This window comes from Ornithorhynchus anatinus, chromosome 13 (genome assembly GCF_004115215.2).
Source record: "Ornithorhynchus anatinus isolate Pmale09 chromosome 13, mOrnAna1.pri.v4, whole genome shotgun sequence".
Taxonomy (NCBI): Eukaryota; Metazoa; Chordata; class Mammalia; order Monotremata; family Ornithorhynchidae; genus Ornithorhynchus; species Ornithorhynchus anatinus.
This window is the reverse complement of record NC_041740.1, coordinates 941,861-965,697: the sequence shown is the minus strand read 5'-3', so window position 1 is coordinate 965,697 and position 23,837 is coordinate 941,861. Positions and strand designations below refer to the sequence as shown.

At 58.7% G+C, this 23,837-nt stretch overlaps 1 protein-coding gene across 2 annotated transcripts in view; it reads left to right on the top strand.

The window, feature by feature from the left end:
• Positions 1–810: 810 nt before the first annotated feature.
• Positions 811–23,837, top strand: part of MINDY4 (MINDY lysine 48 deubiquitinase 4) — a 41,602-nt gene continuing 18,575 nt past the window's right edge. For both annotated transcript variants that reach the window (XM_029078380.1, XM_029078379.1), the window contains exons 1-8: positions 811–900; positions 3,876–3,983; positions 4,131–4,250; positions 4,695–4,933; positions 5,175–5,424; positions 5,898–6,319; positions 19,212–19,258; positions 22,896–23,002. In XM_029078380.1, the coding sequence (XP_028934213.1) occupies positions 3,921–3,983; positions 4,131–4,250; positions 4,695–4,933; positions 5,175–5,424; positions 5,898–6,319; positions 19,212–19,258; positions 22,896–23,002 (1,248 nt within the window). In that variant the 5' untranslated portion in view covers positions 811–900; positions 3,876–3,920. The remainder of the gene's footprint in view (positions 901–3,875; positions 3,984–4,130; positions 4,251–4,694; positions 4,934–5,174; positions 5,425–5,897; positions 6,320–19,211; positions 19,259–22,895; positions 23,003–23,837) is intronic.

The window sequence follows — 23,837 nt, the reverse complement described above, 5'->3', positions numbered from 1 at the left end:
CATTTATTGCCATCGTTCTCGTCTGCCCGTCTCCCCCGATTAGACCGTAAGCCCGTCAAAGGGCAGGGACTGTCTCTATCTGTTGCCGACTTGTCCATTCCAAGCGCTTAGTCCAGTGCTCTGCACATAGTAAGCGCTCAATGAATACTACTGAATAGTAAGCGCTTAACAAATTTTTAGAAGCAGCGTGGCTCAGTGGAAAGAGCACGGGCTTTGGAGTCTAGAGGTCATGGGTTCGAATCCCAGCTCCACCACTTGTCAGCTGTGTGACTGTGGGCGAGTCACTTCACTTCTCTGTGCCTCAGTCCCCTCGTCTGTCAAATGGGGATGAAGACTGGGAGCCCCACGTGGGACGACCTGCTGACCCTGGATCTCCCCCAGCGCTTAGAACGGTGCTCTGCACATAGTAAACGCTTGACAGATCCCGACGTTATTAGAAGCAGCGTGGCTCAGTGGAACGAGCCCGGGCTTCGGAGTCAGAAGTCATGGGTTCGAATCCCAGCTCCGCCACTTGTCAGCTGGGTGACTGTGGGCGAGTCACTTCGCTTCTCTGCGCCTCAGTTCCCTCCTCTGTCAAATGGGGATGAAGACTGGGAGCCCCACGTGGGACGACCTGCTGACCCTGGATCTCCCCCAGCGCTTAGAACAGTGCTCCGCACCTACTCAGTACGGAGGTCAGTACAGAGGCCGGTTCGGGCGGGCGGCGGGGAGCACACGCTCCCTCCTCCTGGGCGGCAGAGGGCGCTGTGGGCAGAGTTGGCCGCGGGGGGGCTCCGCTCTCTCCTTCCCTCTCGTTCGCCGCCCCGCGCCTCGGAAGCGGAGTGACGTCAGCGCGGCGGGTTCCCGGCCGGCGGTCCTCTGGTTGCCTAGGTTACGGGGCAGTGGGGGAAGCGCCCCGGGGTAGGTCCTGGCGCTGGGGATGCAAGTGATGGAGGGGGGCGGGGGGGGGGGACGAGGCCACCCGAGTAATCCTCCCTGACCCTCCCCCGCTCTTCGTCTGGCTCCTACTCATTCTAATAAGAATAATAATGTTGGTATTTGTTAAGCGCCTACTCTGTGCAGAGCACTGTTCTAAGCGCTGGGGGAGAGACAGGGGAATGAGGTGGTCCCACGTGGGGCTCACATGCAGAGCGCTGTACTAAGCGCTTGGGATGGACAGTTCGGCCCCAGAGAGGTCCTATTGCTATTGTCTGTCTCCCCCGATTAATAATAATGTTGGTATTTGTTAAACGCCTACTATGTGCAGAGCACTGTTCTAAGCGCTGGGGGAGACACAGGGTCAACAGGTGGTCCCACGTGGGGATCACATGCAGAACGCTGTACTAAGCGCTTGGGATGGACAGTTTGGCCCCAGAGAGGTCCTATTGCTATGGTTTTTGTCTGTCTCCCCCGATTAATAATAATGTTGGTATTTGTTAAGCGCTTACTATGTGCAGAGCACTGTTCTAAGCGCTGGGGGAGACACAGGGTCAACAGGTGGTCCCACGTGGGGATCACATGCAGAACGCTGTACTAAGCACTTGGGATGGACAGTTCGGCCCCAGAGAGGTCCTATTGCTATTGTCTGTCTCCCCCGATTAATAATAATGTTGGTATTTGTTAAGCGCCTACTATGTGCAGAGCACTGTACTAAGCGCTGGGGGAGACACAGGGTCAACAGGTGGTCCCACGTGGGGATCACATGCAGAACGCTGTACTAAGCACTTGGGATGGACAGTTCGGCCCCAGAGAGGTCCTATTGCTATTGTCTGTCTCCCCCGATTAATAATAATGTTGGTATTTGTTAAGCGCCTACTATGTGCAGAGCACTGTACTAAGCGCTGGGGGAGACACAGGGGAATCAGGTGGTCCCACGTGGGGCTCACATGCAGAGCGCAGTACTAAGCGCTTGGGATGGACAGTTCGGCCCCAGAGAGGTCCTATTGCTATTGTCTGTCTCCCCCGATTAATAATAATGTTGGTATTTGTTAAACGCCTACTATGTGCAGAGCACTGTTCTAAGCGCTGGGGGAGACACAGGGTCAACAGGTGGTCCCACGTGGGGAATCACATGCAGAACGCTGTACTAAGCGCTTGGGATGGACAGTTTGGCCCCAGAGAGGTCCTATTGCTATGGTTTTTGTCTGTCTCCCCCGATTAATAATAATGTTGGTATTTGTTAAGCGCCTACTATGTGCAGAGCACTGTTCTAAGCGCTGGGGGAGACACAGGGGAATCAGGTGGTCCCACCTGGGGCTCCCAGTCTTCATCCCCATTTGACAGATGAAGGAACTAGGCCCAGAGAAGTGAAGTGACTTGCCCACAGTCACACAGCTGACAAGAGGCAAAGCTTAGATTCGAACCCATGACCTCTGACTCCCAAACACGGGCTCTTTCCACTGAGCCACGCCGCTTCTCTTCTCAGATTAGACTGTAAACCCGTCAGTGGGCAGGGACTGTATCTGTTGCCGATTTGTACATTCCAAGCGCTTAGTCCAGTGCTCTGCACATAGTAAGCGCTCAATAAATACTATTGAATGAATGAATATCACCCTGGCAGCCCCTCTGAGGGGTGCAGAGCGCTGTACTGGACCCCGAGTGCAGAGCACTGTCAGCTAAGCTCCCTTCCCCCCTGCTCCTTCCCCCTCCCTTCCCCTCAGCACTGTGCTCATTTGTATATATTTTTATTACCCTATTTATTTTGTTATTGAGGTGTCCATCCCCTTCATTCTATCTATCGCTATTAAGTTGTCTTGTTTTTGTCCGTCTGTCTCCCCCAGTTAGACTGTAAGCCCGTCGATGGGCTTATCTGTCTCTATCTGTTGTCGAATTGTCCATTCCAAGCGCTTAGTACAGTGCTCTGCACATAGTAAGCGCTCAATAAATACTACTGAATGAATAAATGAATGGACGCTGGGTGCAGAGCATTGTACTGGGTTCTTTCTGGGTGTACAGGGCTGTCTTGGGAGGCCGCTGTGTGCAGGGCGCTGAACTGAGGGCTGGGGAGAGTACAGTGGAGATGAAATAATAATAATCGGGGTATTTGTTAAGCGCTTACTATGTGCCAAGCGCTGTACTGAGCGCTGGGGTGGATGCCGCATATCAGGTTGGACACCGTCCCTGCCCCACGTGGGCCTCACAGACTCAATCCCCGTTTTACAGGTGAGGGAACAGAGAAGTGAAGGGACTTGCCCGAGGTCACACAGCAGACAAGTGGCGGAGGCGGGATTAGAATCCATGACCTCTGACTCCCAAGCCCGGGCTCTTGCCACTGAGCCACGCTGCTGCTATAAAAGACACAGTCCTTGCCCTCAAGGAGCTGATGGGGCTGTAGACACTGAAATAATTTAGAGGGGGGAGAAGCAAGGGAATGGAAGGACGGACAGGTGGGCAGCTCAGCCATAAAACGTTCAAGCCCGGGAACCGGCCTGTACAAAAGCGCGGTGGGAGAGAGGGACCCGGAGAGAAGGTCATTCGGGGAAGACCTCCCGGAGGAGGGGGGCTTTCAGGAGGGGAGAGCCGGGGTCCGGTGGGTTAGAAGCGGGCGGGAGATCCAGGCTGGTGGGAGGGTGAGAAAGGTGGGCAGCAAGGGAGAGGGGTCACCCCTCCCAGGGAGGGGGGACGGGGTGGATAAGGGGGAGGAGGCTGGGTCCCTCCCCGGTTTGAGGCCGCCCCCGCCCTCCCGACCCTGCGATCAGTCAGTCAGTGGTGTTCCCTGAGCGCTGTCTTGGCGCACAGCACTGTACAAAGCGCGTGGGAGAGTCCGGTGTAACAGAGGTGACGGACATACTCCCCGCCCAAAGCGAGCTCCCGGTCTAGCGCTCGGTACAGCGCTCCGCACACAGTAAACGCTCGGTAAATCCGATCCAACAAGTGAATGACTGAATCCGTTGCAGGCGGACGCCGGTCCCCGCGGCGGCCGGAGCGGGGCCGGGCTGGAAATGGACCAGGCCTTCGTGGCAGAGGTGGCGGCCGCCCTGGTCAGGGAATTCCTCAGTCGGAAGGTAATTCGCAGCCCAGACCCTTCCCGGCCCTTCCCTACCCCTCCCGCCCCGTCTGTCCATCCTCCCTGTCCCCGGATCGATGGCCGGAGGCCGGACTGGCTCCCCCCGGCCTCCCTCTCCATCATCTCCCAATCCCCACCCCGGCAGGGCTTGCGGATGACCGCCGCCGCCCTGGACCGGGAGCTTCCACGGTCAGCCAGAGCCATCCGCACCCGGCAGGAGCTGCGCAGGGTCTTACACCTGGAGGCCGCCTACCGCCGGGACAAGGTGGGGAGCGGGACCCCGCCACCAACGCAGCCACCGACGTGGGTCTCCGGCCACGCCGACTGGCTGCTCTCCGACCGGCCCCTTCTCCTCTCTCCTCCTCCTCTCCCTTAATGTCTCCCTCCCTTGGCCTCTCCTCGCACCGTCCTCTCCCCTTCTCTGCGTCTGCTCCCCCAACCTGTCCCCGGCCACCCCCTTCCCCTCTCCTCCCATTTTCTCCCTCTCCCCCTGCTCTTCTCTCGCTCTCCTTCCTCACGCTCCCCTCCTCACCCCACTCTCCCCCCACACTCCCCTGCTCTCCCTCGCTTTCCGCCATGCTCCCCCGGGCCCCCGCCCTCCCCCGCTCCACCCCACGCTCTCCCGTTCTCCCTCACATCCCCCCGCTCTCCCCGTCCCCCCCTGCACTCTGTTCTCCCTCCCGTCCCCACCACTGTCCCCCACTCCCAGGCAAAGGGCAGCCCCCTGAAAACCAGCCTGGAGCTCATCACTCTCCACTGCCTGTCCGGCGCGGGTCTCCCCACGGAGGCTCCCGGCGGGGCCGACTCGGCCGCGGTAGCCGAGGACGTGACCCCGCAGCAGCAGCGACGGGACCGGCAGCGCCGGAGTCCAGACGGCACACGGGGTCCCGGGCCTGACCTTCCAGCTGAGGGCCGCAGGGTCACTCGCAAGACGGGAGGACCACGCAGGTACCCGTGGCTCCCCACTTGTCCCCTCTGAGCCCGGCCGGGCCAACGGCCCTCAGGAAAGCCAACCCACTCGGTGGGACGTGGACGGGCTCAGTATGGACCGTCCGACGGGGACGACGCAGACGGAAGGGATGGGAGGGACCGTCCAGTGGGGCGGGGGGGTACGGCCCAGATGGAGGGGAGGCTGGTGGAAGTAGGGTTGTGTGGAGTGAACGGTTCAGCGACCCCCCCCCCCCCCAAGGACCCTCGTCCCCAGCAGCCCAGGTGATCCCGACGGAGAAGCCGACGGCCAGAGATCCCTGACCGGGAACCGGATGCTGCCGATCCAGGCCCCGACCCTCGGGGGCTTTTCGCTTCCCGCCCAGCTGGGCGGTGTGAAGCTGCCGGACCCTGACCCAGAGGCAAGGAGGAGGGCGAGTGAGAAACTCTGTCCGAAGCCCGGCCTGATCGCCCGAGGAATGATGGCCGGTCCCATCGCCTGCTCCCCAGAGGTGGGGTGAGGGGTGGGGCGGGCCGGGCGTGGTGGGCGGCGTGGGCAGGGATATCGGGAGACACCGCTGCGGTCAGCCTTCGGCTCCGGGGTGAAGAGGAACAGCGTGCGTGCGCGTAAGCGGAAAGGCGTGTAAGGGTGAATGGGTGGATGTGCAAACTAGCGGGTGAGCGGGTGGGTGGGTGTGAGCTGGTACGAAAGGACTGGTGTGAGCAGGAGCAGAGGTGTGTGTGTTAGCAGACGGGTGTGAGCGGAAGAGGGCAGTTGTGTGTGAGCAGATGCTGAGTGAGCAGGATGGTCGGGTATGCGTGAGCTGGTGCACGAGTGGGCGGATGGGAGGGCGAGCTGGTGGGTGAGCGGACAGCTGTGTGAGTGAACACGCGTGTGTGAGAGAGAGAAAGGGACCGTGTGGCGCAGGGCCCCCCTGGCAGGCTGCAGCAGTTGCAGGGGTCTCCCCTTCTGTGATTCTTCCAGGACTCCGCCAAGAAACGTGTCTGGAGACGCCCACCCCGCCCTCCCAGCCCCCTGCATAGTGGAGACCGGGACTCCCGCCCACCCTGTCCCCTCCCCGCGCCCTCCGGCCATCGCCGGGAAAGCCCCGCGGGGTCCGCCCCGCCCCCAGGGCCCCTCGTGCCCGGGAGCCCCTCTCCAGTGGGCTCTGCCCGGGGTCTGCCCGGCAGCACCGGACCGGACGGCCACTCCCGGCACCCCTCCCGGGACCCCTCGGTACTCCCGGCCCTCAGACCGCCGGAGAGGGAGAAGACCAGGCCCGGCCTCGTGCCCGAAAGCCGGAGGGGCCTGGACTGCAGCGCGGAGGAGAGGCCGGTGGGCCCCGCGTCTGGCGGCCCACTCGCGGCCGCCACTCATGGGAGTGACCGCTACCAGACTGCACCCAGGTAAGACTCCGGGGTGATGAATCTTCGATCCGTCCTCCGGTCGGGAGTACGTACCGAGTGCTTCCTCTCAGTCGATCCATCGGTGGTATTTATCGAGCCCTTACTGTGTGCAGGGCACTGTGCTAAGTGCCTGGGAGAGTACAGCGCAACAGAATCAGTAGGTACGCTCCCTGCCCCTAACACATTTCCAGTCTAGAGAGGGAGACGGACATTAAGGGGAATAAGTCATTTATAATATGTAATTTAAAGGTGTGGACATAAGCGCCGTGCGGTCGGAGGTGGGACGAAAGTCAAGGGTTCAAAGGACACAGAACCGAGTGCTCAGGTGATGCAGAAAGGAGAGCAGGTGGGGGAAAAGAGGGCATAATCTTGCAGGCAAAACATTGGACCGAGCGCCTGGGAGTGTGCCGTAGTTAGTAAACTCAACCGCGGCCTTTGAGAAGCTCACAGTCTACCGTTCCAGAGCTTGGGAGAATCCAACAGATTTAGCGGACTCGACCCCCGCTCTCCGGGGGCTTGTGGTCCAGCAGGGGAGTGAGACACAAAAATCAGTTACGGAGAGAAGGAAGTGATGGAGTATGAAGAGATGGGCGTCAGTGCTACCTGTGGTGAGTTGTGAGGACCAAAGCGTTTCGGAGACACGGAAGTGTGCCGAAGTGGCGGCCGGGGGAAACTGTATGGTGGGGAGTGGAGAGGTGAATCCTGGAAAGCCGCCTGGAGGAGAAGGGCTCTCAGAAGGGGAGACGGGGAGAGCGGTGGTCCGCTGCAGGCCAAGTGGGAGGGAAGAGGTCGGCCAACAGATTGATGAGAATGAGGCACAGTGAGTAGGTTGGCATGAGAGGAGAGATTTGGGTGAGTTGAGGAGGTGAAGGGTGCAAAATGGGGAATGAGCAGGGAAAAGCCAGGGCCAGCAAAAGTTCCGGGCCACCATTATTAATGGTGAACAAGAGAAACCACGTGGTTTAGAGGAAAGAGCCCGGGCTTGGGAGTCAGAGGGCGTGGGTTCTAATCCCGGCTTCGCCACTTGTCTGCCGTGTGACCTCGGGCAAGTCACTTCACTTCTCTGTGCCTCGGTTCTCTCGCCTGTAAAATGGGGATTGAAACTGGGAGCCCCACGTGGGACAGCCTGATGACCTTGTATCTACCCCAGCGCTTAGAACAGTGCGTGGCACATAGTAAGTGCTTAACAAATCCCACAAGTATAATAATAATAATGGCCTCTACTCCATCCAAATCCTCCTCCTCCTCCTCTCAGCTGCCTTTGGACACTGTTGACCGACCCCTTCTCCTGGAAGCTTCACTGACACTGTCTTCTGGTTCTCCTCCTATCTCTTTGGCTGCTCCTTCTCAGTCTCTTTCGTGGGCGGCTCCTCTGCCTCCCATCCCCCAACCGGGGAAGTTCTTCAAGGCTCAGTTCCGGGTCCCCTTCTAGTCTCCGTCTATCCCCCTTTCTTTGGAGAACTCATTCGCTTCCATGGCTTCGACTACCGTGTCTGTGAGGGAGATTCCCCAATCTTCATCTCCATCCTGATCTCTCTCCTCTGGAGTCTCGCACTTCCTCCTGCCTTTGAGACACCTCTACTTGGTTGTCCCGCCAACACCTGAAACCCAACCTGTCCAAAACAGAACTTATCTTCCCACCCAAACCCTGTCCTCCACTTTTCCGTCACTGTAGACAGCACCACCATCCTCCCTGTCTCACAGGCCCGTAACCTTGACGTCATCCTCGACTCATCTCCGTCACTCGACCCGCATATACAACCGTTCAACCTTCATAGCATCACTGAAATGTCATGAGAAGCAGCGTGGCTCAGTGGAAAGAGCCCGGGCTTGGGAGTCAGAGGTCATGGGTTCTCATCCCGGCTCCTCCGCCTGTCAGCTGCGTGACTTTGGGCAAGTCACTTTACGTCTCGGTACCTCAGGTACCTCATCTGTAAAATGGGGATTAAGGCTGTGAGCCTCACATGGGACAAGCTGATGACCCCGTATCTACCCCAGCGCTTAGAACAGTGCTCAGCACATAGTAAGCGCTTAACAAATACCGACATTATTATTATTAAAATCTGCTCTCTCCCCTCCACCCAGACTACCTCCACGTTAATCCAAGCGGTTATCCTATCCCACCTTGATTACTGCATCAGCCTCCCTGCCTCCTTTTTCTCCCCACTCCAGTCCATGCTCTGACGCCCAGATCATTTTTCTACAAAACCGTTCAGTCCACGCTTCCCTCCGCCTCAAGGATCTCCAGGGGCTTCACATCCACCTCTGCATAAAATAGAAATTCCTTTAAAGCACTCTATCACCTCATCTCGCTACTCTCGTACTTCAACCCACTTGGATCCTCTAATGCCAACCCACTCCCTATACCTCGATCTCATTTACGGTGCTGCCTACCTCTCGCCTACGTCCTGCCTCTGGCCTGGAATGGCCACCTCCTTCACATCTCTAGACCGTGAGCTTCCCCGGGGTTAGGGAATGTGTCTGTTTCTTGTTGTACTGTACTCTCCCAAGCGCCTAGCACAGTGCTCTGCACACAGCGCTCAATAAATACGATGGAATGGATGACTCTCCGGCTGACAGTCACCCTCTCCGCACCTTCACAGCTTCATTCTATGCACATCTCCTCCAAGAGGCCTTCCCTGACTAAGCCCCATTTCCACTTCTCTCACTCCCTTCTGTCGCCTTTGCATTTGGTTTCACCCCCTTTATTCACCCCTCCCTCTGCCCCACAGCGCTCAGTGGAAAGAGCCCGGGCTTCGGAGTCAGAGGTCATGAGTTCGACTCCCGGCTCTGCCACTTGTCAGCTGTGTGACCGTGGGCGAGTCACTTCACTTCCCCGGGCCTCAGTTCCCTCATCTGTAAAATGGGGATTAAAAGTGTGTGAGCCCCACGTGGGACAACCTGATGACCCCGTATCTCCCCCAGCGCTTAGAACGGTGCTCGGCACCTAGTAAGCGCTTAACAGATACCAACGTTATTACTGAGAAGCAGCGGTGTGGCTCAGTGAAAAGAGCGTGGGCTTCGGAATCAGTCGTGGGTTCGACTCCCGGCTCTGCCACCTGTCAGCTGTGTGACTGTGGGCGAGTCACTTCACTTCTCTGGGCCTCAGTTCCCTCATCTGTAAAATGGGGATGAAGACTGTGAGCCTCACGTGGGACAAACTGATTACCCTGTATCTGCCCCAGAGCTTAGAACAGTGCTCTGCACATAGTAAGCGCTTAACAAATACCAACATTTTGAAGCGGCGTGGCTTAGTGGAAGGAGCCTGGGCTTGGGAGTCGGAGGTCATGAGTTCGAATCCCAGATCTGCCGCTTGTCAGCTGTGTGACTGTGGGCGAGTCACTTCAGCGTGGCTCAGTGGAAAGAGCAACGGGCTTTGGAGTCAGGGCTCATGAGTTCGAATCCCAGCTCTGCCACTTGTCGGCTGTGTGACTGTGGGCAAGTCACTTAACTTCTCCGTGCCTCAGTTCCCTCATCTGTAAAATGGGGATTAAGACTGTGAGCCCCACGTGGGACAACCTGATTCCCCTATGTCTACCCCAGCGCTTAGAACGGTGCTCGGCACATAGTAAGCGCTTAACAAATACCAACATTATTATTATTATTATTACTTCACTTCTCTGTGCCTCAGTTCCCTCATCTGTAAAATGGGGATTAACTGCGAGCCTCACGTGGGACAACCTGATGACCCTGTACCTCCCCCAGCGCTTAGAACAGCGCTCTGCACATAGTAAGCGCTTAACAAATACCAACATCATTAATTTATTTAATATTAAGGTCTTTATCCTCATCTACGGGTCGTGGTCAGGGGCCGGTTTGACTGTACTCTTCCAAATGCTTAGTCCGGTGCTCTGCACATACTTAGTGCTCGATAAATAAGCTCATTGTGGGCAGGGAATGTATCTGTTCATTCAGTCGTATTTATTGAGCACTTAGTGTGTCCAGAGCACTGTATTAAGCGCTTGGGAAAATACAGTAAAACAAAAATAAAAATAAAAGCGCTTAACAAATGCCAACGTTATTATAGTTACAAGAGAATCTGGCCCTACGGAGTCTCGGTTCGTGCCAGGGACTCCCCGGCGAAGCAGTGTGTGGCTTAGTGGAAAGAGCCCGGGCCTGGGAGTCAGAGGTCATGGGTTCGAATCCCGGCCCTGCCACTTGTCAGCTGCGTGACTGTGGGCGAGTCACTTCCCTTCTCTGCGCCTCCGTGACCTCGTCTGTAAAATGGGAATTGAGACGGTGAGCCTCACGTGGGACGACCTGATGACCCTGTGTCTCCCCCAGCGCTTAGAACAGTGCTGTGCACATAGTAAGCGCTCAACAAATACCAACATCATTATAGTTACAAGATAATCTGGCCCTCCAGAGTCTCGGTTCGTGCCAGGGGCTCCCCAGCTAAGAAATTCCCAGATGGCGGGGCCGGGCCGCGGGGATCAGAGTGTCCGGGAGGGTCCCCCGGTGTCTCGCGGCTGTGCGGGGCGGCGAGCGGGGGGCGGGTGTGAACGCGGAGTCCACGAAGAACCAGCCCGAGGCCCGGGAGTCCGCAGGAGCGGGGGGCGGCCGCCAGGGGGCGCCACCCCCCCGCGGATAAGGCGGCCGGGGTGCCCACTATGTGCACGGCACTGGGCCGGTCCCTTGTCGTGTGCAGAGCGTGGGCCCGAGTGCCCGCTTTGGGCACGGCGTGGACCTGGGTGCCCGCCGCGGGCGGAATGTTATCAGTGGAAAGAGCCCGGGCTTGGGAGGCAGAGGTCATGGGTTCGAGTCCCGGCTCCGCCACTTGTCAGCTGACTGTGGGCAAGTCACTTCACTTCTCTGGGCCTCAGTTCCCTCACCTGCAAAACGGGGATGAAGACTGGGAGCCTCACGTGGGACAACCTGAAGACCCCGCATCTACCCCGGCGCTTAGAACGGTGCTCTGCACATAGTAAGCGCTTAGCAAATACCAACATCTTCATCCGGAGTGTCGACTGTGTGCCGAGCGTTGTCCTGGGTAGCCACCGCCGGGTGTCCAGCTGTGTCCTGGGTGTCCTGCTACGCCGCTAACTTGGGTGAAGAGCTTGGTCCTGGGTGTCCACTGATAGGTGCGAAGCGCTGTGCTAGGCGCCCCTCGGGGTGCGCAGCACTTTGCCCGGCGCCTGCTGTGGGCCCCGGGCTCTGTAGTACTCTCCATCTGTCGGACAGTTGAAGCCCCAGGCTGCCATTGGAGGAGACGAGTTACTTACACAGCTTTCCCGCTGCGCTTGACGGCCTGGGAAACAATCCACCTACCCACCAGTGGTATTGATTGAGCGCTTACTGTGTGCGGACCACTGTACTAAGCTCTCGGGAGAGTACATGCCAAAACAGCGCAGCCCTGCCTCCCGGACAGTTGCGCCCGCTGCCCTTCTCTGTTCCCGCCTCATCTTTTCCCTCACTTCTCCCCTCCCTTTGCCCCTGCTCTTCTATCTTCCCTTCTGCACCTCTCCAGCATTTCTTCTCCCTTCTTTTTACTTTACTTTTCTCCCCCACTCGCTCCCCTTTTCCTCCTCCCCTTTCTTTTCCCCCTCCTTCCTCCTTTGCCTCCCTTTCCTCCCCAATTTTCTCCTTCCTTCTCCCTCTCCATTTTCCTCCCTTTCTTTCCCACTTTTCTCCTTCCTCTCTCCTTTTCCTCCCTTTCCTTCCCACTTTTCTCCTTCCTTCCTCCCTCTCCTTTTTCCTCCCTTTTCCTCCCCACTTCTCTCCTTCCTTTCTCTCCTTTTCCTCCCCACTTTTCTCCTTCCTTCCTCCCTCTCCTTTTTCCTCCCTTTTCTTCCCACTTTTCTCTTTCCTTTCTCTCCTTTTCCTCCCTTTCCTCCCCACTTTTTTCCTTCATTTTTTCTTTCCTTCCATCCTTTCTTCCTTTTTTCTTTCCTTCCTTCCATCCATCCTTCCTTCCTTCCTACCTTCCTTCCTTCTTTCCATCCTTCCTTCCTTCCTTCCCCTCCTCCCCTTCCCTCCCTTTCCCCTCCACCTCATGGGCTTCCCAACAGAAGATCCCCAAACCCAGCGGACTCAGCGGGCGGAGCGTGTGGCGGCCGGTCCCGGCCTCCCTGGACAAGGAAGGACAAGGTGGTGTCCCGGCTGGACGTGAGCCCCTTCCCCCGCTCCCCTTCTCGGGGGGCTTCCGTGGCGGGGCCCGCCGCCTCATTTCCTTCCCTCCGCCGTGTGGGGCGGCCCGGCCCTGGGTCAGTGCGGGACGGGAGCCAGCTGCGGAGCGTTTCGCCGCTTTCCTCGAAAGGAACCTCGAGGTTTGTAGGCCGTGCCTCGTGGCGCGATTGAATGAACGAATGAGTCGGGAGCCCCGGGTTTGTTTTTTTTTTTTTTTTGGTTTTTGTTAAGCACTCACTATGTGCCAGGCACTGTTCTAAGCGCTGGGGGAGATACAAGGTCATCAGGTTGTCCCACGTGGGGCTCACAGTCTTCATCCCCTTTTGACAGATGAGGGAACTGAGGCCCAGAGAAGTGAAGTGACTGGCCCAAGGCCACACAGCAGACAAGGGACGGAGCCGGGATTAGAACCCACGACCTCTGACTCCCAAGCCCGGGCTGTTGCCACTCAGCCCCGCTGCCTCTCTGGTGGTTCGAGTCCCACCCGTACCCGGCCCTGCTGCGTGACCCTCGACGAGTCGCTTAGCCTCTCTGGGCGTCGGTGCTCCCCGCCTCCCACCTCCCGGGAGGTGATGAGAATTCCAGCCTCCAGCCATTCCCGGGCCTGTTCCTTGACCCCGCGCCGGAGAAGAAGGGCTGTGGAGAAGGTGGAAGGAAACGAGGGCTAGTCCGTGCCCCGGCCGAGGTTGCGCCGGGCCCGGATCCGGGCCGGGTTTCCTCCGGGCAGAAATTGGGGCCCGGGCGCCTTGCCCGCCGGGGCTCCCCGCTGCAATCCGGCAATCAATCGTTAATCATCCTTGGAGCGCGCCGTACTAGCCGCCCGCTGCGTGCAGAACGCCGCACCGGCCGCTCCCTGTTGGCAGGGCGCCGTACTGGCTTCCCGCTGGGTGCGGAATGCTGTACTGGGCGCCCTTCGTAGGCAGAGCGCCGTCCTGGGCGCCCCCGTTTGCAGAGCACTCTACTGGCTCCCCACTGTGTCCGGTTTGCTGGACTGAGCGCCTCATGTGGGCAGATAATAATTACGGTATTTGTTACGGTATTTGTTAAGCGCTTACTATGCGCTAGGCACTCTTCTTAGCTCTGGGACGGTTATGAGATCATCGGATTGGACCCGGTCCCTGTCCCACATAGGGCTTCCCAGTCTCAATCCCCATTTTCCAGAGGAGGGAACTGAGGCCCGGAGAATAATAATAATGATGATGGCATCTGTTAAGCGCTTACTATGTGCCAGGCACTGTAAGCGAAGGGACTTGGGTAAGGTCCCGCAGCAGACAAGTGGCCGAGGCGGGATTGGAACCCAGGACCTGCTGACTCCCAGATCCGTGCTCTACTCATTTGGCCATGCCGTCCTGGGCTCCCCCTGTTCGCAGAGCGCTGTACTGGCTTCCGCTATGTGCGGAATGCTTTACTGCACTCCCCTTATGGTCAGAGCGCTGTACTGGCCGCCCGCTGTAAGCAGAGCGCTGTACTGAGCGCCCCCTGTTTAGAGTGCTCTGTGCTGGCTTCCGCTGTGTGCCCAGTGCTGTACTGGGTGGGCAGAACGCTGTCCCGAGCTTTGGGAGCCTACCCCGCCTCCCCCAAATTTAGGAGAGGAAGCCGCAGGGGCCTTTGGTCCAGTGCCGGGAGCAGGTGGCGGCCAGTGGGCCCCTCCTGCTTCCTGGAACTAGATAACACTGATTGATTGATTGATTGATTGATTGATTGATTGATTGGAAGGCTCAGGGAGGTCCGGGGGCAGGGGAATGGGGGTCGCGCCCCGTACGCTCACCCCTTCCTCCAAAAGAGCCACCCCGGGCATTCCCCGTTCCTCTGGAGCGGTGGGCGGTTGGGTGGACGCAGGACAGTGGACGCATCAGGAAAGAGAGTCGATGACGATGGTGGTATTTGGTAAACGCTTACTCTGTCCCAAGCACCGTTCTAAGCGCTGGGGTAGGTACAAGGTAATCAGGGTGTCTCACATGGGGCTCCCAGACTTCATCCCTATTTTACAGATGAGGGAACTGAGGCCCAGAGAAGCTAAGTGACTTGCCCGAGGCCCCAGCTGATAAGTGGCAGAGCCGGGATTAGAACCCACGACCTCTGACTCCCAGACCCGTGCTCCTTCCACTAAGCCACGTTTGGGGTGTGACAAAGATCGCCCTTCCAGCGGGCCATTGTCCGGAGTTGTCCGGACTTGTCTGGAGGGCGGGGGACCCCTGGGGCCGCCCCGATGGCTTTAGCAGAAGGAGGCGCCCCCGCCCCCCTCGCCATCCTCGGCAGTGACGTCGGTTCCCCTCGACCCCCTGCCCCCTCCTCGCTTCCCCCATCCCCTTCGGCCCCTCCGGGCCCTCCCCCCCTCGGCCCCCCATTCCTTCCAGGGGGGCCCGCACGGGCCTGGGGCGACGGGACTTGGCAAGCCAGCCTCCTTGGGTTGGGGGAGCAGGGAGCCGGGACCCCAGCCAACGAGTCCCCAGCGTGTCCTCGCCGTGTCCTCGCCGTATCCCGGCCTGTCCCGACGTGTCCCCGGAGAACCGGGAACGCATCCTGGAGGGAAATGGTTTCTCCAAACGGCAGCTTTGACGGCCGAGGCCGCCCCGCCCCCTCCCCCTCCCCTCTTCCTCCTCTTCCTCCGGAGCTGGAGCCCGGTCTCCAAACTCCAGCCTCATTGAAGGTGTTTTCTGGGCGCTTAGTACGGTGCCCTGCACACAGTAAGCTCTCGGTAAATACGATCGACCGACTGGCTGACTGTACCGAGCCCTGGGCCGAGCGCGGGTACGGGATCATTACGCCGGGCACCGTCCCCTGTCCTCATCCAACGGCCCAGCCCCCGTTCTCCCGACTCCCATCCCCGCGCTCTCCCCACCGGGCCGCACTGTCTGCCTCCAGTTGAGCTGGGCCGAAGGGAAGCCCGACAGTGTGTGTGCGGGCCTCGTGTGCCAGCGTATGAGGGATTTGCCACGTGACCTTCCCGGCTCCCGGCAGCAGGAGAGGGCTGGTCGGTGTGAGCCGTGGAGGTGTGGGCGAGGGGGGCGAGGAGGATGGGGGAGGTTGGAGGTTTGCTCTTCCTTCTCCTGTGGTGGACCTATTTATGCCTCCCCTCACATCCCCCCACCTCCCACCACACATCTTCCTGGCCGGGACAGAGAGGACCTCACTGTACCTCAGTCTCGTCTATCTCGCCCCCAACCCCTCACCCAGGTCCTGCCTCTGGCCCGGAACACCCTTCCCCCTCTAATCCGACAGACAGTGACTCCCCCCATCCTCCCTTCAAAGCCTCACTGAAGGCCCATCTCCTCCGAGAGGCCTTCCCTGACCAAGCCCTCCTTTCCTCTCCTCCCACTCCCTTCTCCGTCGCCCTGACTCGCTCCCTTTATTCATCCCCGTCCCATCCCCGCAGCACTTACGTACGTAAGTGTCGTTTATTTAATTTATATTAATGTCTGTCTCCCCGTCTAGACTGTAAGCCCGGTCTGGGCAGGGAATGTGACGGTTTAGTTATATTGTACTCTCCTAAGCACTTAGTACAGCGCTCTGCACACAGTAAGCATTCAGTAAATACGGTTGAATGAGCGAATGAAATGAAAGTTCAGTGCGGGAGACGGGGGTTAAATGGTAAATGTTAAGCGCTTACTTGTCTGCCATGTGCTCTTCTTAGTGCTGGGGTAGACACGAGGTAATCAGGTTGGACAGGGTCCCAATCCCACATGGGGCTCACAGCTGTGATCTCCATTTTACAGGTGAGGTAACTGAGGCACAGAGGAAGTGAAGCGACTCGCCCAAGGTCTCCCAGCAGACAAGCGGCAGAGATGGGATTAGCACCCGGGTCCTCCTGGCTCCCAGGCCCTTGCTCTATCTAGTAGGCCACGCTGCTTCTCTGTGCAGCCCAGTGTGGCTTCTTTCACCCTCCCCGTGGTGGACCGGGACCACGTGGCGGGGGGAAGGGTTGGGGGTCCTGAGAGGGGGAGGCAGCGAGGGGTGACCCCACAAGCCAGCACCGGGCAGGAGCCTCGGCTCTTGGTTCTCATAGCATCTTGCCCACGTTGTCAAGGACTTGTTCGGGGAGGCTTGGTATTGCTCCTCTTATTCTTCTTACTAATTTTTATGGTATTTGTTAAGCACTTACTCTGTGCCAGGCAGTATTCTAAGCATAAATTAACGAGGTTGGACACAGTCCCTGTCCCACACAAGGCTCACAGTCTAAGGGGACAGAAGCGCACGTATTGAATCCCCATTTTGCATTTGAGTAGACTGAGGCCCGGAGAGGTGACTTGCCCAGGCAGCCAGGCGTATTTATTAAGCGCTTACTGTGTGCAGAGCTCTGTGCTAAGCACTTGGCAGAGTACGAGGTCACCCAGCGGGCAAGTGTCGAAGGCGGGGTTAGAACCCCGGTCCTCCGGTTCCCAGGCGGCCTCTATCCATTTGGCCACACAGCTTTGCCCCCGGGAAGACCTTGGGGCAGCAGGTCAGGTCCACCAGACTGAGCGGGTGCTATACCTCCCGCCACACCAAACCTGCCCTCACACCTCTCCCGGACCTCGGCTCGCCGGCCACCGTCGCTGACTCCACGGGGCTGGAACCCGGGCCGGATCCTGGGGTATGAGTGCCCGCTCTGCCCCTGGCCTGCTGGGTGACCTCGGGAAAGTCGCTCAACCTCTCTGGGAGTCCTTTTCCTCCTCTGTACAATGAAGAGGAAACAGTGCGGCTCAGTGAAAAGAGCGTGGGCTTCGGAATCAGAGGTCATGGGTTCGACTCCCGGCTCTGCCACTTGTCAGCTCTGTGACTGTGGGCAAGTCACTTCACTTCTCTGGGCCTCAGTTACCTCATCTGTAAAATGGGGATTATCTGGGAGCCTCACGTGGGACAAACTGATTACCCTGTAGCTGCCCCAGCGCTTAGAACAGTGCTCAGCACATAGTAAGCGCTTAACAAATACCAACATTACTATAACAGCGTGGCTCACTGGAAAGAGCACGGGCTTTGGAGTCAGAGGTCATGGGTTCGAACCCCGGCTCTGCCACTTGTCAGCTGGGTGACTTTGGGCAAGTCACTTAACTTCTCGGTGCCTCAGTTCCCTCATCTGTAAAATGGGGATTAAGACTGTGAGCCCCACGTGGGACAACCTGATTCCCCTGTGTCTCCCCCAGCGCTTAGAACAGTGCTCGGCACATAGTAAGCGCTTAACAAATACCAACATTATTATTATTATTATTATTATAACCTCTCTCCCTTCCTCTCACACCCGGAGCAGGACTGGAGCCGAATCTGAACTGATTCTCTTGTATCTGTTCCAGGGCTGGGCAGAGGGCTTGGCACATAGTAAGCATCTGATGTTGTGACGATGAGGATCTTTCCCCGAATTATTACCCCCTCCTTCCTTCTCCCCCAACCCAGCTTCCCCCCCCTCCAACAACTGACCCTCCCTCTCCTCATGGGAGAGTCAGGAAAGGGAGGGTCTGAGGTCGGGTTGGGGGTCTTTTTCCTTGGCTTGCTAGCTTGGGTTATTGATCCTTTTCTCCAGAAACCCTGCGATCTGTGGTCCTCTTTTGGCTTGTTTATTTGCCTACTTGCGTGACGAGGGGAGGGGGTAGCCGACCTTTTTAACTCTGTACCATTTGCTCTACAAAGGCGATTATAAAAGAAACAATGAGAGCATTTTCTCACGACGTTCACCATTAAATATATCCTTTAGATATTTGATTTATAGGAAACGGAGAACAAAGCGTTACAGCAGGCTTCTCAATAATTCAAAATTCTCTGAACATGGAAATCCCGTGATGGAGAGGAGGTCAGCCTGTACCCGGCCTGAGCCGTTAGACGTCCTCCCGGTCCCCTTCCCCGTCCCCTCGCCCTTTTCCCAACCCTTCTCCCTCCCATCCTCTTCTCACCCCTTCACCAACCCCATTCTCTTCCCTGAACTGTCTCCTCTACCTCCTTCCACCTTCACCCTTTCCCTGGCCACTTCCCCACTGTCTCCTCTCCCACACCATCCCCCCCACCCCTTCATCTCGCCTCCCTCCCCTCCCTCTTCTCCTAACCCTGGGATTCTGGATTCTAGGGGAGTGGTCCAAATCACTTTTCAGACCAGGGTTTAGGGACGGGTTCCCCTCCCAGCCCCGGCCCACTGTAAATGGGGCACCGAGCAGGGTGGTGCTCCCCATCTGGGATAGTGAAATGTTCTATCCATCTTCCACGCCGAACGCCCGCTTCTCTTGGGCCTAGTAGCCTCCCTCCACCCGTCCCTAGGGTATTGGGGGGCTTGTCTTCCCTTCCCTCCTGCTGCTTTAATGCCTGTCTTGCTCTTGGCCCCGGCTTCTGATCCGCTCTGCCTCGCTCCACCCTTGTCGACTCCTCCGCCCCGGTTCCCCGGTTCCCTTTCTCCATCTGTCAGCCCACCCCAACTCCCGTCCCCTCCCACACACGCACCCGCAGGGCCTCCCTGGGGCGAGATGGACAACCCTTTCTGGAACAGGGAACTGGGGAGCGAGTCTGACGGGGGCCTCACCTGCAGGGTAAGTGGTTCTCCCTCCCCACCTTGCTTAGGTTTCCCAAGCATCCAGTGGCACGCTCTGCACAGGGTGAGCACCCGGTAGAGTCCCCTGCACATGGTGGGTGGTCAGTACAGCCCTTTGTAGACGGCAGTTGCTTTACTGTGCACAAAGTACGGTACTAAGCACTTGGGAGAGGATACTATAATAATAAACAGACACACTCCCCGACCACAGTGACCTTAGAGTCTAGAGTAAGTTTACAGTTTGATGTTCCCTTTTTGTTGTGTTTCTTTCTCCAGGAGCCACCTGCCCCGAGCCGACAGCTCCAGCGGTCTTCTGACTCTTGGTAAGTGACTACTCCTGTCTCCCAGTGAGGCGTTGGGCCACCGAACATCGGCCAAGCCTCTCGCTGGCACCTCTGTCCCCGGCCCCGGGCTCTCCCTGCCCTGGGGGCCGCGGTCCCCATGAGGACGGGGCTCCAGGTGGCCCCTCGGGCCCCTCCGGACACACGTCGGTTCACCGGAGGTTCCCCTCGGGAGAGGGCCGCCCCCCAGAAACACCGCGGGGAGCCACGGGGTGCTTCGAAAGGATCAGGTGCTTCGCGTGCTCTGTCGGGTGGTGGGGAGATGGGGGGAAAAGGGGAGGCGGTCAGTGAGGGAGGCCAGGATGGGGGGAGGAGAAGGCCACAGGGCCTTAGGACAGGACGAACGAGCGGTTGGCCGGATCAGAGGAAGGAGTGAGGGGCCTGACCGCTCCCCAAGGGCCCAGAGCCCCGAGCCCGGAGGTGTCAACGGAAGAGTCGACATTCGGAGGGGGACGTGGCGACTGGGCACCGTGAGGCCGGCTGAAATGGTTCCACCCAAGCGAGGAGGGCAGAGGAGACACTTGAAGGGCACAATTTAAGCAAAGCCCCAGTGGAGTACCCCTACCATCTCCCACCTGAGAACCCAAAGCCCCCGATGCTGTGGCCGCAATCCAGGCCGCAGCGCCGCTCAGCTGGTGCGGGTTCCGGAGGGGGTCGGGAGATGAGGAGGCTAAAATGAAAAGGGCACCCGGCATTACAGCCTGCCACCAGGTCGGCCCGGCCTCTGCCTGCGTGGATGTGTTTGTGCGTGTGTGAGTGCGTGCAGAGGCTGTTGCGGGTGTGTGCGTTTGTGTCCCCGGAGAGGCCTCATACCCCCAGGCAACCCCCACTTAGAGGCTCTGCCGGCTTCCTAAGGGGTGGGCTTCCCCGAGAGAGAAACCGAGGCCCCGAGCGGTTGAGTGACTCGTCCCAGGTCACCCAGCAGGCCTGGAGCCGAGGTGGGATTCGAACCCAAGTCTTCTCTCCCTCCCCCACCCCCGCGCCACAGCCGCCGCCATCACCCCCCCCCCCAGGTCAGGCCTCGTTTTGGCCTTTTACCTCAGTGTTTTTCCGTGTCGCTGGAGTGGAGGGTAGAAGGCAAAGCCGCAACCCACAAACCGAGGTGGGCTGTACGTGTGCTGGCTGGGTCTGCTTCCAGCCCAGGACCTCCCCGGGGCCTCCAAACCAGTTTGGCTGAGGAATCCTGCCAGCCCCCTCCCCCACGGCCCCGACCCCCCGTCTCCCCCGCGTCTGCCCACAGCTGTCCGATCAGGCCGAGCACTCGGGCTACCTGGAAATGGAAACCTGAAGCTGGATTTCCACTGGGGCGGCTGACCTCGCTGGAGGCCTGGTGGAGAGAGTGGAGAGCTGGGGGGGATCCGAAGCCCGGGGTCCCCGTCTGTGCTCTGCCCCGGCCTGCTGAATGATCTCAGGGAAGTCACTCAACTTCTCCGGGCCTCCGCCGTGCAGTGGTTACGAGACCCCTCTCCGCGTTAGTCCCTGAGCCTCGAGGTGGGGCCGGAGGAGAGGATGGGGGCTGCATCCGAGCCGATTCTCCTGGGTCAGCCTCAGCGCTCGGCACCGAGTCAGTGCTTGTAGAACACGTGCGCCCTCTCCCTCGTCAGCCCCGCCATCCTGCCCGCCGAAGGGGCCGGCAACCAGGAGGTCGGGCCCCTGCACCTCTGGCATCTCCGGCATCCGTGGGCGCTCTTCCCTGACCCCTCGGTGATCCCCAGGACTCCCCAACTTCCTGGTTTCTCCTACCATCGCCACCGTAAAAGGAGGGGGTGACCGGCGGTGCCCAGCACCGGCCTCGACGGGAGTTGGCCCCGGGACCGGGCGTTCTGTGGGCCCTGGGCGTGCCCGCACCTGATTAGATAAAGCAGCCATCCCGGCCTGTGTGGCGAGGGGTTCCGCGAGGGGAGAGTCCAGGGTTGGGCAAGCGAAGGGCCAGGCGCTCCCCCCCACCCGCCGGACTCCTCCCTCCGGAACGGAAACATCCCAGGAATCCAGCTGCATGGGACCTCCGGCCGCAGCTGCCGGAGAGTCCAACGAGCACCGGCTTCCCCGGGAAGCGCTCTGGCCGGAGTCTCCGAGCTGCGTGTCCCCCGTCCCCATCCCTCCTCCCCTCACGTCCCCGAGGGGAGCTGCCGGCGGGTGGGGCTGGGCAAGGGGCAGGGTGGAGCTGGAAACTGGGGCTCGGGAGCGGGTGCCCCGGGATCCACCTGTGCTTTTCTGGGTCTAAGAGGTAGGGGGTGGGGAGGGACTCCTGGGGACGATCCCCTCCGCCAGGCCTGGAAACCTTCCCGGTCAATCGGTCATATTTACTGAGCGTTAACTGTGTGCAGAGTGCTGTGTTAAATCAAATTCTGACTCCCAGGCTAGTGCTCTATCCACTAGGCCATGCTGCCTCTCTAGATGGATGGAGCGATTATTCTCACTTGGGGCCTGGCGGCCTCTAGACTTTTAGCTCGCTGTGGGCAGGTTATGTGTCTGACTCCCAGGCTCGTGCTCTAACCACTAGGCTACACTGCACGCCAACAGCACCAGCCCAGACCATCGGGCCTGTAGCCCACAGCCCCGCCGCACAACCGCAGGCAGGAAAGAAGCGTGGTGTAGCGGTTAGAGCACAGGCCTGGGAGTCAGGAGGTCATGGGTTCTAATCCCTACTCCACCGCCTGTCTGCTGCGTGGCCTTGGGCAAGTCGCTTCACTTCTCTGTGCCTCAGTTCCCTCATCTGTAAAATGGCATTTGAGACTGTGAGCGCCACATGGGACGGGGATTATGTCCAACCCTATTTGCTTGTATCCATCCCAGCGCTTAGTACAGTATCTGGCATATAGTAAGCTCTTAAATACAAAAATTATTATAAATTATTATTATTGTTATCACAGGCCCAACTAAGGGCCCGGGACTGGCTGGGAGACACCCAAGAACAACAGACTTCCGTAGAGTGACTGCCAGTTTGTCCCCGACTTCCTTTCCAGATCGGATGGGGCGTGGGGCGGGACATCCGGAGCCCTGGGTTTGAGTGCGGGCTCTGCCCCGGCCCACTGCCCCTCGGGCCAGGGTCGCGACCTCTGTGGCCCTCTGTTTCCTTCTCTGGACCCCAGGGATGAGATCGGTGCTCTCCCCAGCTCTTAATCCGGAAGCCCAGAGGGGATAGGGCCTGGACCCCATCTGATTCCCCTGCATCTACCCTAGGACTCCGGTACGGAGAAGCAGCGTGGCTCAGTGGAAAGAACACGGGCTTTGGAGTCAGAGGTCATGGGTTCGAATCCCGGCTCGGCCACTTAGCTGTGTGACTTCGGGCGAGTCGCTTAACTTCTCGGTGCTTCAGTTACCTCATCTGTAAAATGGGGATTAAGACTGTGACCCCCCACGTGGGACCACCTGATTCCCCTGTGTCTACCCCAGCGCTTAGAACAGTGCTCGGCACATAGTAAGCGCTTAACAGATACCAACATTATTATTGGTATTATTATTATTACAGAGTAAGCACGGTAATCGATACCAGAACGACCATGGTCAGCATGGTTCCGGTGCTCAGAAATCATCCTTGGGAGCCCAGGGCCGCTTGGTTTGCCCCATCGAGGGTGGGCCAGCGGCCTTGTCTTACGGCCCGACTTTTGCCTTGTAGAGGACGTGGAGGATGAGTTTACAGAGGCGGAAGCGATCCGGCCCAAGGTCCCGCCCCCACGGCAGCCGCAGACGGAAGCCAAAGCCATCGACTTTTCCCTGGCCAAAGTAAGAACCTGGGAAAGGGAAGTTGGGGTTTTTAACATTGGTCACTCGGAGCCAGCGGAGGTGCCACCGCCGTCTTCCGTTCGGTTTCTTCCGGGGAAAACTTCAAGTCGCCTCCGTCCAATTCCACTGATAATCAGTGTTTTCTCCTGGGTTCTAATCCCCTCTCCGTCACTTGTCTGCCGTATGACCTCGAGAGAGTCACTTCACTTCTCGGCGCCTCAGTTACCTCAGCTGTAAAATGGGGATTAAGACTGTGAGTCCCATGTGGGACAGGGACCTTGTCCAACCTGATTGGCATGTATCCACCCCAGCACTTAGTACGGTGCCTGGCACAAAGTAAGTGCTTTACAAATACCACAGTGATTAGTGTTATTATTACTTTGGCCCGCTGGCCTCCCGGGAAAATCTCCACCCCCAGACGGGACACGGGGATTAAATGTGGCCCCTGGCGACCGTCGGGAAGGGACAGGAAAGGGCTGTGGATTCAAGTTGGTTCCACTGGACCTGAGGCCGAGCACACTCGGTGGGGAGTCGGAGGGATTCCGCTACCTCGACAACGGCCAGCGTGGCTCAGTGGAAAGAGCGTGGGCTTTGGAGTCGGAGGTCATGAGTTCGAATCCCAGCTCTGCCACTTGTCAGCTGTGTGACTGTGGGCGAGTCACTTCACTTCTCTGGGCCTCAGTTCCCTCGTCTGTAAAATGGGGATGAAGACTGTGAGCCCCACGTGGGACAACCTGATTCCCCTGTGTCTGCCCCAGCGCTTAGAACAGTGCTCTGCACATGGTAAGCGCTTAACAGATACCAACATTATTAAGCCGTGGAGTAGGAAGGTGAA